Source organism: Erinaceus europaeus, chromosome 13 (assembly GCF_950295315.1).
Source record: "Erinaceus europaeus chromosome 13, mEriEur2.1, whole genome shotgun sequence".
In the NCBI taxonomy this organism is placed as follows: Eukaryota; Metazoa; Chordata; class Mammalia; order Eulipotyphla; family Erinaceidae; genus Erinaceus; species Erinaceus europaeus.
Window position 1 is genome coordinate 91,984,821 of NC_080174.1, and position 19,032 is coordinate 92,003,852.

The 19,032-nt window shown below is 50.5% G+C and overlaps 1 protein-coding gene across 3 annotated transcripts in view; it reads right to left on the minus strand.

Annotated features, from left to right (window-relative positions):
* PLOD1 (procollagen-lysine,2-oxoglutarate 5-dioxygenase 1) overlaps positions 1-16,643 on the minus strand; it is a 59,162-nt gene extending 42,519 nt beyond the window's left edge. For 2 of the 3 annotated variants that reach the window (XM_060170887.1, XM_060170885.1), the window contains exon 1: positions 16,488-16,643. In XM_060170887.1, the coding sequence (XP_060026870.1) occupies positions 16,488-16,569 (82 nt within the window). In that variant the 5' untranslated portion in view covers positions 16,570-16,643. The remainder of the gene's footprint in view (positions 1-16,487) is intronic. The other variant, XM_060170886.1, reaches the window with a different exon arrangement.
* Positions 16,644-19,032: the final 2,389 nt, after the last annotated feature.

A 19,032-nucleotide genomic window follows, 5' to 3' on the forward strand; every position in this document is an offset into this window, starting at 1 on the left:
CAAGAAAAGGGAAAATAATAAAAAAATGTATAATAGTAATAATAATCCTGGGAGTCGGGCAGTAGTGCGGTGGGTTAAGCACACGCTCAAACCCCAAGGACCAGCATAACGATCCCGGTTCGAGCTCCCAGCTCCCCACCTGAAGGGGAGTCGCTTCACAAGCGGTGAAGCAGGTCTGCAGGTGTCTATCTTTCTCTCTTCCTCTCTATCTTCTCCTCCTCTCTCCATTTCTCTGTCATATCCAATGACAATAATAATAACTACAACAATAAAACAAGGGTAACAAAAGGGAATAAATAAATTATTTAAAAAATAATAATAATCCCAAGGACACATCTTCATGAAGCCTATTCCTGACAAGGGCCCAGGGCCCAGATGGAAGGAAGACTGGTGTCCAAAGCCTCCCCACTAGGTCATGATTCTTCTCCTGGGCTCCCTCATGCCTGGTAACTGAGGGGCAGGCTACGAAGCCCACAGAGCACTGCGATACGGGGTCTCCCTGGAGCTAAGCCACTGTCCCCAGGGGACAAAGGGAAGATGCTAATCATGAGGCCTCGCTGACCAGCGCTGGACACTGCACAGGAAGCCACCCTCTCAAGCTCATCATCCCAGCGGCCTTCCCGCTGAGTCTCATGCTTGATTCTTCTGAGTGTGAGAACCAGGGAGAATCTGCCAGGCGTGGAAACCAACCTGAAATCCTGGCCTCTGGCCACAGCAGCTGTCCTGCCTTCCTACTTATGTGGCCATTTAGAGAGAGTGGGCTTGAAAGAGACCGCAGCACCAAGGCTTCTTTCCGTGCAGCGGGACCTGGGCTCAAACCCGGGGTGTGCTCATGGCAAAGCAATGTACTGTCCCAGGGCTTGCCAGCCCTTGTACTGCCTTTTTATTTCATTTTACTTTTATTTATTTATTTATTTTGGCCTCCATGCATCACTGGGGCTCAGTGCTATGAATCCACAGCTCCGTTTTATTGGATAGGACAGAGAGAAGGCGAGAGAGGAGGGAGAGATAGGGAGAAAGATAGATACCTGAAGACCTGCTTCACCTTTCGTGAAGTAGACCCCCTGTAGATGGGGAGTGGGTGCTCGAACCCAGATCCGAGCACTAGTTACTATGTGTGCTTAACCAGGTATGCCACTGTCTGCACACACACCGCCCCCTGCCTTTTTATTTTATTGTTATCATTCTTTTTAATTCTCACCAAGGTTATCACTAGAGTTCAATGTCTGCAAGACAAACCCACCATTCCCAGAAGGCATTTTTTCTTTCTTCCTTTCTCTTTCTTTTATTTGATAGGATGGGATGAGAGACAGACACCAACAAGTTCAAGCTTGGACTTATCTCTTCTGGCCCCACTCTCTTCAATCACTAGCTATTCTGACCAACAGTAAAGTAATCCACACTCACCACCAAGTTAAGTGTCCCAGCCATGTGAAGTCAGGAGCAACAGACAAGAGAGGGAAATGACATTCTATTAACTTTTTTTTTCATTTAATAAGGCAGAGACGTTGAGAGGAGGGGGAGAGAGAGGGAGAGAAGCAGAGAGACACCTGCAGCCCTGCTTCCTCACTTCTGAAGCTTCCCCTCCCCTACCCCCCCCCCCAGGATAAGTAGCCTGGACTTGGGTTCTTGTTCATGGTAGTATGTGCACTCCACTGGGTGCAGTGCCAGAGATGAGGCCTGGGAAAGTGCATCCCAGATCACACGTAGGGACTCTGTTCCCGGAGGAGTGAAGTCTCCTTCGCTGGCCTGCCTGGGCAAAGGTCTGCTCCAGTCCTCAGCAGCTGTGTGACAGGACATCTGTCCCTGACCTCTCTGAGCTTCAGTGCCCCCCCACACAGACACACACCGAAAACAGCAATAAAACCAGAAGCTGTCTTCCAGCACTGCTCACTTTGCAAGGGAGCTCAGGGCTGCAAGTCCTCACAGGTATGGTAGCACATACTGGTTTGTTTTTATTTTATTTTATTTTATTTTATTTTATTTTATTTATCTATTCCCTTTTGTTGCCCTTGTTGTTTTATTGTTGTAGTTATTATTATTGTTGTTATTGATGTCGTTGTTGGATAGGACAGAGAGAAACGGAGAGAGGAGGGGAAGACAGAGGGGGAGAGAAAGACAGACACCTGCAGATCTGCTTCATTGCCTGTGAAGCGACTCCCCTGCAGGTGGAGAGCTGGGGGCTCGAACCGGGATCCTTATGCCGGTCTTTGCACCACCTGTGCTTAACCCACTCCGATACTACCCGACTCCCTGGTTTGTTTGTTTTTAACCAGAGCCCTGCTCAGCTCTGCCTCATGGTGGTTCAGGGGACTGAATCTGAGACCAGAGCCTCAGGCATGAAAGTCACTTTGCATAAAACTATTATGGTTCACCTGGTTAAGCACACATAGTATGGAGCACAAGGACCCATGCAAGGATCCAGGTTCGAGGCCCTAGCTTCCCACCTGCAAGGGGGATGCTTCACAAGTAGTGAAGCAGGTCTACTAGTTTCTCTCTGTCTCTCTCCCTCTGTCTCCCCCTCTTCTCTCAATTTCTCTCTCTCCTATGCAGTAAAATGGAAAAATGGCCACCAGGAACAGTGGATTGATTCATAGTGCCAGCACCACACCCCAGAGGTAACCCTGGAGGCCAAAAAAAAAGAAAAAAGAAAGAGAAATGCATGTGTTTACTTATTTTTTTATGGGGAAGAGATAGATTTATGGGAGCCAAGCAGTGGCACACCTGGTTAAGCACACACACTACAGTGCACAAGGACCCGGGTTCAAGCCCCTGGTCCCCACCTGCTGGTGGGAAAGCTTTGTGAGTGGTGAAGCAGGGTTGCAGGTGTCTGTCTCTCTCCCTATCTCCCCCTACCCCTCTGAATTTCTCTCTGTCTCTATCCAATAATAAATAAAAATATTTTTAAAAAGAGTAAGTTCTATAGTATAATCAAAATGAATACTTTAAAAAGAGAGAAAGAGAAAGATTTATGGTAGAAGACAGAGAACAAGCATGAAGGATGAGCCGTCCGCCCTGGGATCTCGTGGTGCTAAGGACTGAACCTGGGGCTTGGGGTCTCAGCCACCAAGTCTGCTGCCCTAGCCGGCCCTGCACACATGAGGGCTCTTACTTCATCTGTTCAGAGACAAGTGCTCTGCTCTAAGCTTCAAGACTCTTGTGCATGGCTTGGCAGCCTCTTCACGCCTCCACCTCCACTAGCCCGTAGCTGCAGCTTCATGGCCTCTTCCCTCCTGCCACTATTCCCGCCCCCCAACTTGCCTCAACCTGCCTCCAGACCCCAGGGTTATGACTGAACACCTCTTTCCCACCACCTCCAGGAAGCCCTCTCAAATCCCCTACAGTGTTTCAGGAGGTCATTGGGGTCCAGGACTCAACACTTTGCCAGGTAAACAGATGGGCCAAGTGGTCAAGGCAGCACAGACAGGTCAGGCCTTCCCACACCTTCACACCAGACACCGAGGAGTCTGGGCTGCTACCATGATGCCATCTTTTTTTTTTTTTTAAGAATTTATTTATTTATGAGAAAGATAGGAGGAGAGAGAAAGAACCAGACATCATTCTGGCACATATGCTGCCGGGGATCGAACTCGGGACCTCATGCTTGAGAGTCCAAAGCTTTACCACTGCGCCATCTCCCGGACCACCATCTTTTTTTTTTAATATTTATTTATTCCCTTTTGTTGCCCTTGTTTTTTTTTTTTTATTGTTGTAGTTATTGTTGTTGATGATGTTGTTGTTGTTGGATAGGACAGAGAGAAATGGAGAAAGGAGGGGAAGACAGAGAGGGGGAGAGAAAGACAGACACCTGCAGACCTGCTTCACCACTTGTGAAGCGACTCCCCTGCAGGTGGGGAGCCAGGGGCTCGAACCAGAATCCCTATGCCGGTCTTTGCACTCCATGATGCCATCTTGACCTTCCTGGACAGACGACCATGCCAACCTGTCCCGGAACCTCTGTTCCCCAGAGCCCTGCCCCACAAGGGAAGATAGATACAGGCTGGGTGTGTGGAGCCACCTGCCAACACCCATGTCCAGCGGAGAAGCAATTACAGAAGCCAGAACTCCCACCTTCTGCTCCCCATCAAGAATTTTGGTCCATACTCCCAGAGGAGAAAATGCTAGGGGAAGATAACCAGAGAGCTCTGAACCCTAATCCACTGGGACCCAAAACTTTTGTGACCAGGAGCCTTTGTTTTTGTACCATCACTGAGTGGAAAGAGATTCTGGAGAATGCCTGAGGAAGTCAGGCACTGTTTCTCTTATCTGAGAAGAAAAATGAATAGCTACGGAATGATTTCACTCATAAGTGGAAATAGAGAATTGAAACAAGGATGGGAGGTGGGCCAGGAGGTGACGTAGTGGATAAAGCATTAGACTCTAATGCTTAAGGTCCTGAGTTCAATCCCTGGTAGCCATGTACTGGAGTGATGTCTGGGTCTGGTTCTTTCTCTGTCTGTCCCTGTCTTTCTCATTAATAAATAAATAAAACCTTAAAAAAGAAACAAGGATGGAAGTAGATAACATAATGAATATGAAGATTCTCATGCCTGAGACTCCAAAGTCCCAGGTTTAATCCCTAGCACTACCATACGTCAGCGCTGACAGTGCTCTGGTAAAAAAGAAAGAAAGAAAGAAAGAAAGAAAGAAAGAAAGAAAGAAAGAAAGAAAGAAAGAAAGAAAGGAAGGAAGAAAGAGAAAGAGAGAGAAAGAGAGAAAGAGAGGAAGAAAGTAGAAGAAATAAGAGAATCAAAACACATGAACCTGAAAGGGGATATATATATATATATATATCTACAACCCAAGAAAGAGTGAGAGAAAGAGAGGGAGAGGCATGGAGGAGGGGGAGAGAGAGGGAGGGAGAGGAAGGGGAGGGAGCTAAAAGGGACTTGGTGGAGGCTGCAAAGCAGAGGCTTCTGCCAGGCAGCCAGCAAGGATTGGCAGGAGCAGGCCAGAGGTGAGCCCAGGACCTGCTGCAGAGGGGTGGATTCGTGAGGGCAGGTGTGGGGCTGGCGGGTTCCACTGCCTGCCCCTGGGCCCAGGAAGAAGGGTAAGAGCTCACCCCACTTCCGCCAGGATGGGTAAGTCTCCTCCAGCCAGCGCTGCCAAGCCAGTTGCAAGGCCCTTATGGAAGGGAGAGTGGTGTCACATTTCACTAGTGGAAAAACTAGTCCCTGGAAGACTCTGGATTCTTCATCAGAACAGAGCCCCTGAAGTCAGGCGGGAAGGGGAGGGTGGAGCCCAGAGAGGTGGGGCTGTTCCAGGTGTCTGCAGGTCCTGCTCCCAGCTCCCAGCAAAGGGGGCTGGGCTGTCTCAGCTCCTCACATCAGGAAAGCCCCACTCCCTAGGTGGCACAGGGTCTAAGGCACTTGGACCCTCATGGGTGCAGTCAGTCCTAAGTTCAACTTCTAGAGTCACATGTGCCATAGTGATGCTCTGGTTCTCACTCTCGCATTCTCACAAGTAAATAAATTAAAAAAAAAATAAATGAATAAAAATAATATTTATATATTAGACCTAGGAAGTATTTTTAAAGGATTTTTTAAAAATATTTTTTAATATTTATTTATTTTCCCTTTTGTTGCCCTTGTTTTATTATTGTGGTTATTATTGTTGTTTTTGATGTCATCGTTGTTGGATAGGACAGAGAGAAATGGAGAGAGGAGGGGAAGACAGAGAAGGGGAGAGAAAGATACACACCTGCAGACCTGCTTCACCGCCTGTGAAGGGACTCCCCTGCAGGTGGGGAGCCGGGGCTCGAACCAGGATCTCTACGATAGACACCTGCAGACCAGCTTCACTACCTGTGAAGCGACTCCCCTGCAGGTGGGGAGCTGGGGGCTCGAACCAGGATCTTTATGCCGGTCCTTGAGCTATGTGTCACGTGCGCTTAACCCACTGCGATACCTCCCGACTCCCTTTTAAAGGATTTTAAAAGTCTTTATTATTGGCTAGAGACAGAGAGAAATTGAGAGGGGAGATAGGGAGAGAGACAGAGACACCTGCAGCCCTGCTTCACCACTCATGAAGCTTTCCCCCTGCAGGTGGGGATCAGGTGCTTGAACTCGGTCCTTGTTCACTGTAACATATATGATTAACCAGGTGCGCCAGTGCCTGGCCCCAGGAAGTTTTAAGAATTGTGTTCAGTTGTGGTCCAAGAGGTGGCGCAGTGGATAAAGCATTGGACTCTCAAGCATGAGGTCCTATATTCGTTCCCCGGCAGCACATGTACCAGAGTGATGTCTGGTTCTTTCTCTCCTCCTCTCTTTCTCATAAATAAATAAATAAAATCTTAAAAAAAAAAAAAAAAAAGAATTGTGTTCAGTAGCCAAAGTATGATTTTTGAGAGGACACTGTTTATTTGAAAGCCTGGAATTTTGGCTGAGGTGTGTGTGTGTGTGTGTGTGTGTGTACACACCAGAGCATCACTCTTACACATGCTGTACCAGGGATCAGACTCAGCAGGGATTGAACTCGGGACCTCTTGCTCAAGAGTCCAGCACTTTATCCAGTGTGCCACCCTCCAGGCCAGGACTGTACCAATTTTACTGGTAAACTGGTTCTTATGATGTAGGGGTCTCTCTCCTTTCCCGCTGGTTCTTGGGTCCCTCATCTGGTGGCAATTTTCAAATTATTTTCTTGAAAAATCGAGCAGTCGTAAATAAATGCCTAATCCTGTAGGTGTTTTGCGTGTGCCCACCCGCCTCAGCTACTAAATAATTTTTTTATATTTTTATTTTATTTATTCCCTTTTGTTGCCCTTGTTGTTTTATTGTTGTAGTTATTATTGTTGTTGTCATTGTTGTTGGATAGGACAGAGAGAAATGGAGAGAGGCGGGGAAGACAGAGAGGAGGAGAGAAAGATAGACACCTGCAGACCTGCTTCACCGCCTGTGAAGTGACTCCCCTGCAGGTGGGGAGCCGGGGTTCGAACCGGGATCTTTATGCCGGGTCCTTGTGCTTTGCGCCACCTGCGCTTAACCCGCTGCGCTACAGCCCGACTCCCTACTAAATAAATTTTTAAAAATAATTTTTTAGGCCTGGGGAGACAGCATAATGGTTCTGCAAAAGCCTTTCATGCCTGAGGCTTTGAGGTCCTAGGTTCAATCCCCAGCACCACCATAAGCCAGAGCTTCGCAGTGCTCTGGTCTTTCTGTATTTTTCTCATTAAAAAGTAAATATTTAAAGTAAGTAAAATATTAAAAAATAATAATAGTAGTAGTAACTTTTTAAAAGAGTTTTTCCAGGGTGTATTGCACCAGAGTAAAAGACTCTGGGGAGTGCAGGGGTAGACAGCATAGTGGTTATGCAAAGAGACTTTCATGCCTGAGTCTCCAAAGTCCCAGGTTCAATCCCCTACACCACCATAAGCCAGAGCTGAGTGGGGCTCTGGTGAAAACAAACAAACAATTACTCTAGATAGAGTGAGAGAGAGGGCCAGGTACTGGAGGACAGAGGACCTAGTGGGCTTTGAATTGTTATGTGGAAAACAGAAATATTACACATGTACAGACTGTTGCATTTTACTGTTGACTATAAACCATTAATCCTCCAATAAAGAAACTTAAAAAATATTTCCCCCAGGGCCAGGTGGTGCTACACCTGGTTGAGTATACATGTCGCCATATTCAAGGACCTGCGTCCAAGCCCCTAGCCTCCACCTTCATGAGGGGTAAAATGTGGCTGCAGGTGTCTCTCCTTCTCCCTCTCTCCCCCTTCCTTCTCAATTTTTCTCTGTCCTACAGAGTAAAAAGAAAGGAAAAAAAGACCAATAGGGAGAATAAGGCGGTAGCACAGCGAGTTAAGCACAGGTGGTGCAAAGCACAAGGACCAGGCGTAAGAATCCCGGCTCAAGCCCCTGGCTCCCCACCTGCAGGGGAGTCGCTTCACAGGCGGTGAAGCAGGTCTGCAGATGTCTGTCTTTGTCTCCCCCTCTCTGTCTTCTCCTCCTCTCTCCATTTCTCTCTGTCCTATCCCAACAACGACATCAATAATAACTACAATAGTAAGTAAAACAATAAAACAACAAAGGCAACAAAAGGGAATAAATAAGTAAGTTTTACATTGGTCCTTGGGCTTTGCGCCACGTGCGCTTAACCTGCTGCGCTACCGCCCAACTCCCAATAAATACGAAGTTTTAAAAAATAAAGAAAGAGGGAGTCGGGCGGTAGCGCAGCAGGTTAAGCGCAGGTGGCACAAAGCACAAGGACTGGCATAAGGATCCCGGTTCAAGCCCTGGCTCCCCACTTGCAGGGGAGTCGCTTCACAAGTGATAAAGCAGGTCTGCAGGTGTCTATCTTTCTCTCCCCTCTCTGTCTTCCCCTCTTCTCTCCATTTCTCTCTGTCCTATCCAACAACTACTACAATAATAAAACAACAAGGGCAACAAAAGGGAATAAAAAAAATAAATATTTTTTTAAAAAAGAAAAAAATAAGGGCCAGTAGGAATGGTGGATTCTTCCCCACAGGACAAGACCCCAGTGATAACCCTGCTGGCAACAAAAATAATAGTTTCTTCCTCACGTCTCCCTGCAGTGCCCAGGTGCAGGACAGTGGCCAGGCCATCTGTTTGTCTTATCTAAGGAAGCCAAGCCGTCTAGCTGAGGTGGGAGCAGGCCTCCTCACCCCCACCACACCTGCTTCCCATGTAGCCAGACTCTTCACTGTCTTCCTGACCCTGAGATGTTCCCAACAGGACTACATAAAGCCTGGGCTCCTTGGACTACATGGCACTTGTCCCAAGCCTACCAGTCTATAGGCCACTCTCTGGCCCTGCCTGAAAAAACTCACTACTTACCCTAAAGAGGTCCCAGGCCACTGCCTCCAGGAAGGCCTCCTTATTTTACCACATGTGGTCAGTCTTAACCATGGGCAGTCTCATTTTGCCCAGCAAATGATATAGAAGTTCATACTGGGAGAGTCAGGCAGTAGTGCAGTGGGTTAAGTGCATGTGGCACAAAGCACAAGCACTGGTGTAAGGATCCCGGTTAGAGCCCCAGCTCTCCACCTGCAGGGGAGTCGCTTCATAGGCGGTGAAGCGGGTCTGCAGGTGTCTATCTTTCTCTCCCCCTCTCTCCATTTCTCTCTGTCCTATCCAACGACGACAGCAATAACAACAATAATAACTACAACAATAAAACGACAAGGGTAACAAAAGGAAATATATATATATATATATAGAGAGAGAGAGAGAGAGAGAGAAAGAGAGAGAAATCGCCTCTTCCAATGACTCTCTTTCCCTTCCTGTACAATGGTGATCATGAATTCCCCTCCTTAAAAAAAATTACTTTCGAGCCCCCGGCTCCCCACCTGCAGGGGGTCACTTCACAAGTGGTGAAGCAGGTCTGCAGATGTCTCTTTCTCTCCCCTTCTGTCTTCCCCTCCTCTCTCGATTTCTCTCTGTCCTATCCAACAATAACAACAGCAATAACAACAATAATAACAACATCAGTGATAAACAACAAGGGCAACAAAAGGGAAAAAATAGCCTCCAGGAGCAATGGATTCATAGTGCCGGCACTGAGCACCAGCAATAACCCTGAAGGCAAAAAAAAAAAAAAAAAGCAGGGGTCGGGCGGTAGCGCAGCAGGCTAAGCACACATGGCACAAAGCACAAAGACTGGCATAAGCACCCGGCTCCCCATCTGCAGGAGAGTCACTTCACAGGTGGTGAAGCAGGTCTTCAGGTGTCTTTCTCTCCCCCTGTTTTCCTCTCCTCTCTCCATTTCTCTCTGTCCTACCCAACAACGACAACATCAACAACAACAATAACGACAGCAATAAAACAAGGGCAACAAAAGGGAAAATTAATAATAATAAAAAAGAGAGGGGAAGACACCATAGCACCGAAGCCTCCCCAGTCCCGTCACGCACACAGCAAAGCACGCACAGCACCCAGATGAGCGAGCCCGCAGGGAGACAGCTGAGGAAGCCCAGGCACAGAGAGCTAAACAACCTCACCATCTGCTGCCCAAACTCAGCAGCTGTCCCCCCACACAACCTATGACCCCTGGTCAGCAGGTCAACACAGGACACTAGGGTGTGGTGGCCAAGGAAGCTTGCTGGGGGGGGGCTTCCTGTGCCTCCATTTCCTCATTAGGAAAATAGAAGCCATGGGGGCCAGGCGATGGTGCACCTGGTTGAGTGCACATGTTACAATGTGTAAGGACCCGGGTTCAAGCCCCTGGTCTCTACCTGCAAGGGGAAAGCTTTGCCAGTGGTGAAGCAGGGCTGCAGGTGTCTCCCTGTCTCTTTCTCTCTTTCTGTCTACCACCCCCTACCCTCCATATTTCTGGCTATCTCTATCCAATAAATAAAGATAATAAAAATAGGGGGCTGGGTGGTAGCGCAGCAGGTTAAGCACAAGTGGTACAAAGTGCAAGGACCAAAGTAAGGATCCCAGTTTGAACCCCCGGCTCCCCACCTGCAGGGGAGTCACCTCACAGGCGGTGAAGCAGGTCTGTAGGTGTCTATCTTTCTCTCCCTCTGTCTTCCCCTTCTCTCTTGATTTCTCTCTGTCCTATCCAACAATAACAAGAGCAATGACAACAGTAACAACAAGGGCAATAACAATGGGAAAAAAATAGCCTCCAGGAGCAATGGATTTGTAGTGCAGGCACTGAGCTCCAATAATAACCCCAGAGGCAACAACAACAACAACAATAATAATATAACATAATAAATAAAATAAGAATAAAACAGGAGTCATGACAATACTCCCTGCCTCCAGGGAGACCTATGGGGATTAAACAAGCTAAAGTCCTTGAAGCACTTAGTGCAGTACCCAGCCCTGGCTGCCTCATGGGTGCTTGTCCTAGAGGATCTCCCCTTAGAGGGAACAGTGTTTGAGCGGGGACTGGGCTGGACTCAGGGGTGGAGCCAAAGGAGCTTCCGGTGGACAAGGACAAGCTGAGAGGCTGAGTCAGAGGGCCTGGCAGGGAGGGACAGATGTGCAGAAGAAGCTTCCAGAAGCAGAGGGCCTCTGGGCCCTGGTTGATGGAGCACAGGAGAGCCAAGTTCCCTCCTCCAGCGCACGGTCAGGTCAGGCCGAGTCACAGAGAGGGGAGCCAGTGTGTCTGCTCAGTGCGCAGCTGGCATGAGGGAGGCTCCGCCCCATTCTCCAAGCCCATCGGGAAGTCAAGGGCAGGTTTCTGCAAACAGGAGCTACCTTGGCCCCTCCAGGTCTGGCTGCCTGTTTACTGCTGCTGCCTGAGGTCTACTCAGCCCCTGCCCCCTCTTCCTGCCAACACACACAGCTGGGCCTGCCTGGCTCCACCTTGCCGTGTCCTGCTGAAGTGCGTGATCCAGGATGCCCATCTGCCATCCCTGGTGCCTCATCTAAATAGCTGCCAGGTTGCATGGTCTTGGTGTGTCTGTGTCTGTCTGTCTATCTCTCTGTCTCCTACCTCTCTTTTTCTGTCTCTCTCCAGCCAAAACTAAGGACAGGGATCCAGGGGAAAGTGGACCAACGCTGGGGAGATAGCATAATGGTTATGCAAAAAAAAAAGAGAGAGAGAGAGGGTGGTCAGGGAGGTGGTGCTGTGGATAAAGCATTGGACTCTCAAGCATGAGGTCCTAAATTCAATCCCTGGAAGCACATGTACCAGAGTGATGTCTGGTTCTTCCTCTCTCTCTCCCCCTTTATCATTAATAAATAAATAAAATCTTAAAAAGAGAGAGGGAGCCAGGCAGTGGTGCAGCAGGTTAAGCACACAAGGCACGAAGTGCAAGGACCGGCGTAAAGATCCCACTTCGAGCTCTCTGCTCCCCACCTGCAGGGGAGTCGATTCACAGGTGGTGAAGCAGGCCTGCAGATGTCTGTCTTTCTCTCCCCTCTGCCTCCCTCTCCTCTCTCAATCTCTCTCAACCTATCCAACAAGGACAGCAATAACATCAACAATAATAACAACAACAATGACGATAAACAAGGGCAACAAAAGAGAAAAAAGTAAAATTTAAATTAAATTTTAAAAAAACAGGAGAGAAAGATAGACACCTGCAGACCTGCTTCACCACTCCATCACTTGTGAATCACCCCCCTTTAGGTGGGGAGCCAGGGGCCAGAACCCAGATCCTTGTGAGGGTCCTTGCACTTTGTACTATGTGCGCCTAACTCGGTCCGCCACCGCCCAGCCCTGAGGCAATGCCTTTACAGACCAGGCACCAAGCTGATCTCACACCAACAAGGATTCCTATAAGACTCTAGGAGTGGAGGATTGGGTGGTAGCACAGTGGGCTAAGCGCACATAGTACTAAGCACAAGGGCCACAGCAAGGATCCCAGTTAGAGCCCCCGGCTCCCCACCTGCAGGGGAGTCGCTTCACAAGCAATGAAGCAGGTCTGCAGGTGTCTTATCTTTCTCTCTCCCTTCTCTGTCTTCCCCTTCTCTCACAATTTCTCTCTGTCCTATCCAACAACAACAACAATAACAACAATGGAAAAATGGCCTCCAGGAGCAGTGAATTCATAGTGTAGGCAGCCCCTCCAGGCAAAAAAAAAAAAGTCCAGGAGGTGGCACAGTGGATAAAGCATTGGACTCTAGTATGAGGTCCTGAGTTCAATCCTTGGCAGCACATGTACCAGAGAGATATCTGGTTCTTTCTTTCTCTCCTATCTTTCCCATAAATAGATCAAATAAAATAAAATTTAAAAGTCTGAGGTCCCTGGTTTGGGAGCTATAGCACTAAGCCTACTGAGATCAAGCACCAAGCTTCAATCCCTGGGAGAAGTACTCTGGGCGCAATCCTGCAGAGGATGGAGTGAAGCAGTGGCGGTTCCCATCCCTTCTGCCGCCCGATAACTTCTTTCACCCGCTCTGCCTTCCAGGTTCTCCCGGGGGGGGGGGGGGGGGGGGGGTTGAGTGTGGGAGCCACGGCCAGCCCAGTCTGCTTTGCTGGGACTGCCCAGTCCGCGTCCTTGCTGGGCTCCCAGGTGCTCACCAGGTGGCCCTGGCGGTGCTCAAGGCGGGGGAGGCTTAGAAAGAAGCGTGGGTGGGGACACCCCATTCTGAAATGCAGTCCACCTCATGGTGCAGAAGCAACACTAGACCCCGACTCCAGCCTCTCCCGAGCCAACCGTTCCGAGTCTGGATGACCCACAGCAGTCACTCTACCCACCCCAGCCTCAGTTTCCTCAAGTGCAACTTGGAGAGCTCCAGACCCACTTGGCCAGAGCAGGCAGAGCAGAGCAGAGCAGAGCACACTGGTGTAAGTCATCCCCACACATCTCGCCCTGCTCGGGCTGGGGAGGTGGGGGGCCCTCTCATCCCCTTGGCTGTGAGGTCTCGGGACCAGTCCTGGCTCCAGTGCCCACAAGCCATGCGGCTTCAGGCACGTCAACTCGAGGGGCTCAGTGTACCCAGGTGGAAAGGGGGAAGCAGGCCGCATACACAGGTGTCTTCCCTTCCCCTCCTCCCCTGTTCCTTCCCTTCCAGCAGAGGCTCAGCTTTCCTCACCCGACTTGTTGTCTTAGACAACTAACTGTCCATTTCTCTCGTCCCCGCCGCCTCCACCTGGCCGGCTCTCTACCACAGTGCCAGACACTGACCCTGGGGCCTCACAACCTTGGAACCTCAGTTTGAGAGTCTGTTACAAAATCACTTTGCTATTCCCAGGCCCAAATTTTCAAAGTGGATTCCTGGGCAGCCAGGCAGTGGTGCACCTGGTTAAGTGCTCACATTGCAGTGCTCAAGGACCCAGGTTCAAGCCCCCACTCCTCACCTGCTGGGGGAAAGCTTCACAAGAGGTAAAGCAGGACTACAGGTGTCTCTCTGTCTCTTTGCCTCTCTATCTCCCCATTCCTTCTCAACTTCTGTCTCTATCCAATAATAAATGATTTTTTTTTTTAAGTATGTACCTGGTGGGAGTCGGGCAGTAGCACAGCGGGTTAAGCGCACATGGCACAAAGCGCAAGGACAGGCATAAGAATCCTGGTTCGAGCCCCTGGCTCCCCACCTACAGGTGAGTCGCTTCACAGGCAGTGAAGCAGGTCTGCAGGTGTCTATCTTTCTCTCCTCCTCTGTCTTCCCCTCCTCTCTCCATTTCTCTCTGTCCTATCTAACAACAACAACATCAATAACAACAACAATAATAACTACAACAACAATAAAAAGACAACAAGGGCAACAAAAGGGAAAATAAATAAAATTTAAAAAAATTTTTTTAAAAAATATGTACCTGGCAAGGGCTCCACAAACAGTAGCATTGTTGGGGGGTGCCAGCCAGTGGCACACCTGGTTAAGGGCACACATGACAGTGCACAAGGACCCAGGTTCAAGCCCCTGGTCCCCACCTACAGAGGAAAAGCTTCGAAAATGGTGATGCAAAGAAAGCTTCAGGCATCTGTGTCTCCCTCCCTTCTCCTTTTCCTTATCAGAGCACTGTTCAACTTTGGCCTGTGGTGGTACCGGAGGACTGAACCTGGCACTTTGGAGCCTCAGGCATGAGGGTCTCTTTGCATAGCCATTATGCTATCTCCTCCTACCTGGTCTCTCTCCCTCTCTATCTCCACCTCCCCCCTCAATTTCTCTTTGTCTCTATACAATAAAAAAGTATCCACTCAGGCTGGGAGTATGGATCAACCAGTCAACGCCCATGTTCAGCAGGGAAGCAATTACAGAAGCCAGACCTTCCACCTTCAACATCCCACAATAACCTTAGGTCCATGCTCCCAGAGGGATAAAGAATAGGAAAGCAATCGGGGAGGGGATGGGATACAGAGATCTGGTGGTGGGAATTGTGTGGAGGTGTACCCCTCCTATCCTATGGTTTTGTTAATGTCTCCTTTTTAAAATAAATAAATAAATAAATAAAAAGTAGCCACAGGGCCGGATGATGGGGCACCTGGTTGAGCGCACATGTGACAGTGCACAAGGACCCAGATTTGAGTCCCTGGTCCCCACCTGCAAGGGGAAAGCTTAACAAGTAGTAAAGCAGGGCTGCAGGTGTCTCTCTGTTTCTCTCACTTCCTATCACCCCCTTCCCTCTCAATTTCTGGCTGTCTCTATCCAATAAATAAAGATAATAAAAAATTATTTACTTTTTTAAAAGATTTTATTTATTTATGAGAAAGATAGGAGGAGAGAGAAAGAACCAGACTCACCCTGGTACATGTGCTGCCGGTGATCAAACTCGGGACCTCATGCTTGAGAGTCCAAAGCTTTATCACTGCGCCACCTCCCGGACCACAATAATAAAAAAAAAATTTTTAAGTATCCACTGTCTTTGTCTGTTATCTTTTTGTTTGCTTTATTATTGAATAAAAAGAGAAACTGAGAGGGAATAAGGAGATATATATATAGAGAGAGAGACAGAAAGACACCTGCAGCCCTGCTTCCCCACTTATGAAGCTTTCCCCTCTCGTAGGTGGGGACCAGGGGCTTGAACCCAGGTCCTTGCACACTGTAATTCATGCTCATAACCAGGTGCTCAGGCAGCCTGGTCCCCTAGCCGTTGTCAACAGTGTGAGAGCAATCACCAAATGGCCCTCTGGGTGCTGACCAGCCCTCCCACTGCCCCTTTCCACCCGGCTATACCGAGGGAGAAAGATACTAATCCAGTCCACCAAAGAAAGGGGTTAATCCAGTCCACTAGAGAATCTGCAGACAGTAGGCAGAACCCAGAGCCCTGGGGCGCCAGGCCTTCTGTCCCCAGCCCAGCAACCGTCTGTCCCCCCAGGACCTGGCCTTCAGCACCCCAAACCCACAGGACCGGGGGCCACAGTCCCCCAGTCCTTGGCCCTCAGCCACTGGCCCCTTAACACCCCGCCCCCAACCCCCTTGACCCCACAGCCTCTTGTCCCAAGCCTTTGGACATCCAGCCTCCCAGCCCCTGGCCATCCAACCCCTCAGCCACCAGCCCCCAAATCCCTAGCCCCCAGCTCCCAGAACCCCTAGGCCCCAGGCCCCAGCCCCCCGAGCTGCTAGACCTGGAACCCAGCCCCAGAACCCCTAGTCCCTGGACCCAGCACCCTCAGCCCCTAGTCCCTGGCCCCAGCCCCCACCCCTAGCCCCTGGCCCCAGCTCCCCCCCATCCACTAGCCCCTGGCCCCAGCCTCCAACGCCCTAGCCCCTGGCCCCAGCCCCCCTCCACACCCTAGCCCCTGACTTCCAGCCCCCAACGCCCTAGCCCCTGGCCCCAGCCCCCGACCCCTGGCCCCAGACCCTGAACCCCCAAAAGCTGGCCCCCAAGCCCCCGAACCCCCTAGCTCCTGGCCCCCAGCCCCCCGACTCCCTAGCCCCCAGCCCCCTGACCCCCTGGGCTCAGCCCCCGACCCCCTAGCCCCTGGCCCCAGACCCTGACCCCCTAGAAACTGGCCCCCAGACCCCCGGCCCCCTAGCTCCTGGCCCCCAGCCCCCGGCCCCCTAACCCCCAGCCTCCCGGCCCCCTAGTCCCCGGCCCCCAGCCCCCCGACCCCCTAGCTCCTGGCCCCAGACCCCGACCCCCTAGCCCCCGACTTCCCGGCCCCTAGCCCCTGACCCCCAGCCGCACCTTTACCCTCGGGCTTCGCGTAGTCCTTGGCCGCGGCCGGGAGCAGCCAGCCCAGCGCTGTTAGGAGCAGCAGCGGCCGCATGGCGGGGCCCAAGCGCGCCCGCCGCCCCCAGGCTGGGAAGTCCACTGCCCGGCCGCCCGGCCCGCTGCCACGCACCAGGCCCGCCCCGGGGGCTGTGTCGCGCCGCCGCCCCGCCCTCCTCCCCATCTCCCCTCCTCCTCCTTCCCCTCCTTCCCCTCCTCCTTCTTCCCCACCTCTCCTTCCTCCCCCATCTCCCCACCCCCCTCCTCTCCCTCCTCCCCTCTTCCCCTCCTCCTCTCCTCCTCTCCTCCTCTCCTCCTCTCCTCCTCTCCTCCTCTCCTCCCCTCCTCCCCTCCTCCTCTCCTCCTCTCCCCTCCTCCCCTCCTCCCCTCCTCCCCTCCTCCCCTCCTCCCCTTCTCCCCTCCTCCCCACCTCTCCGGAAGAGTAATGGGGCTTGGGGTGGGGAGACTGGGCGAAGAGGGACTTCTTCCCAGACTTGATGCTGTCATGGCACTAACCATGAGCCTCAGTCTCCTCTTCCTCTCTCTCACTCGTTTAAAATATTTAATTTATTTTTTTTAAGTTTTATTTATTAATGAGAAAGTAGAAGGAGAGAAAGGACCAAACATCACTCTAGTACATGTACTGCCGAGGATCGAACTCAGGACCTCATGCTTGAGAGTTCAACATTTTATCCACTGCGTCCCCTCCTGGACCACAAATATTGAATTTATTTATTACTGGATAGAGACAGAAATCGAGAGAGGAGGGGAAGGGAGAGAGGGAGAGAGGCAGAGACACCTGTAGCCCTGCTTCTCCACTCATGAAGCTTTACTCCTACAGGTGGGGGACCCTGGGCTTGAACCTAGGTCCTTGCACACTGCATTGTAATGTGAGTGTTTTACCAGGTGTGCCATGGCCTGACCCCCACACCCTCCCTCCCCACACCACCACAAGTGGTGATTCTGTTAGGTGTATAACACCAAAGTAAAGGACTCTGGGGTGGGGATGGGGGACATTTTCAGGTCCTACTGCAGGTTGGTTGGAGGCAGGAAGAGCTAGGCTGGGGGTGTGAGTGTTTTGTAAAAAATTAAGAAATTTCACACGTGTATCAAAAACTGTATCTATTGTAAACCATCCCACCCACCCCACCCCCCAATTAAAAAAGAAAAGTGATTCTCATGGTGTCTGTTTACTGGGTCTAGCAGTCTCTGACCCTGGGCTCTTAGGAGTTCGGTGGTCTTCCTGCAAACACAGGGTGTGAGGCTCAGAGTTCGAAGTGAAGGGGAACAGGGAGGGTGGGTGTTCAGAGGCACCCGTGCTAGGCCTCCACCCTTCTAGCTACTGGAAACACTTTTCACCACCACCACCATTAAGTCCCCCTCAAGGGAATCACTTCATGTCATGTCTCTGGGTGATTTTTTCTAGAGCTTTTTATACAATGACTATAGACTGCTTATGGTACCTATTATTATTTTTTGATTTTTATTCTTTATTTTATTTATTGGATAGAGACAACCAGAAATCTAGAGGGAAGGGGTGATAGAAAGGAAGAGACAGAGAGACACCTGCAACATTGCTTCACCACTTGGCAAAGCTTTCGTCCTGCAGGTGGGAACTAGGGGCTCGAACCCGGATCCTTGCGCATTGACACATGTGCACTCAACCAGGCTCACCACCACCTGGTCCCAGTGCCTATTATTTTTAGCCTGTAAGTACAGTCCGTGGGGAGCCAGGAGACCATCTCTACACAGAGATCTGCTTACTACACAGGTGGCAGGAGCAAGCCCAGGGTCACAGGCCTGAGGGCAGCCCAGGGACTCTACCTCCCAACTGGGACCTGGTGGGTGTGATGCATGTGCAGCTGGGGACAGGACGCAGTGCCAGAATCCACCGGATGTTTGTGAATTCTGAAGGTTGCAGATTGAAATTCCAGATTCTCTGAGGAGGAAATTAGAGGGATGAGCAGAGAGGCGGAAAGTAAAGCATGTGTTGACAGGCTTCTTTTCAAAGCTCTGCCAATGCCATGCTCCTAACAGCCCTGCCAGCTCAGCAGTCCTGCTCCTGCTCACCTGGGAAGTAAGGAAGCTGGGGGCTCAGAGAAGTGAAGCTCAGTATCATGGTTTGCCTAGGCTCCCAAAGTCACTGCAAATCAAGAGGGGAAAAAAAAAATTCACCGACGAGGTTGCCAGCTTCCCCTAGAGAAAGGATTCAGCCTGATGAAGCCTGCTCTTGGCCTCTTCCATAACTATTTCCTGTTCCCTTTCTTGAATTACAGGAACTTAAACTTGGCCCCAGCTCCATTCAGAAGAAGGACCTGTCTCTTTAACCAGAGGTGGCTGCGGCCCAGATGTGACTCAAGCTACGTGTGGCACGTGCACTGAACAGTTAAAGGAGCAGACTCTGCTTTCCCGAGAAGATGCAGAAATAAGAGTTGGCTTGGCTGACAGCTGTCCAGATCCACCAGGGGCGTTTTTTCATTTTCTTTTCTTTCTTTTTTTTTTTTAAATATTTATTTATTCC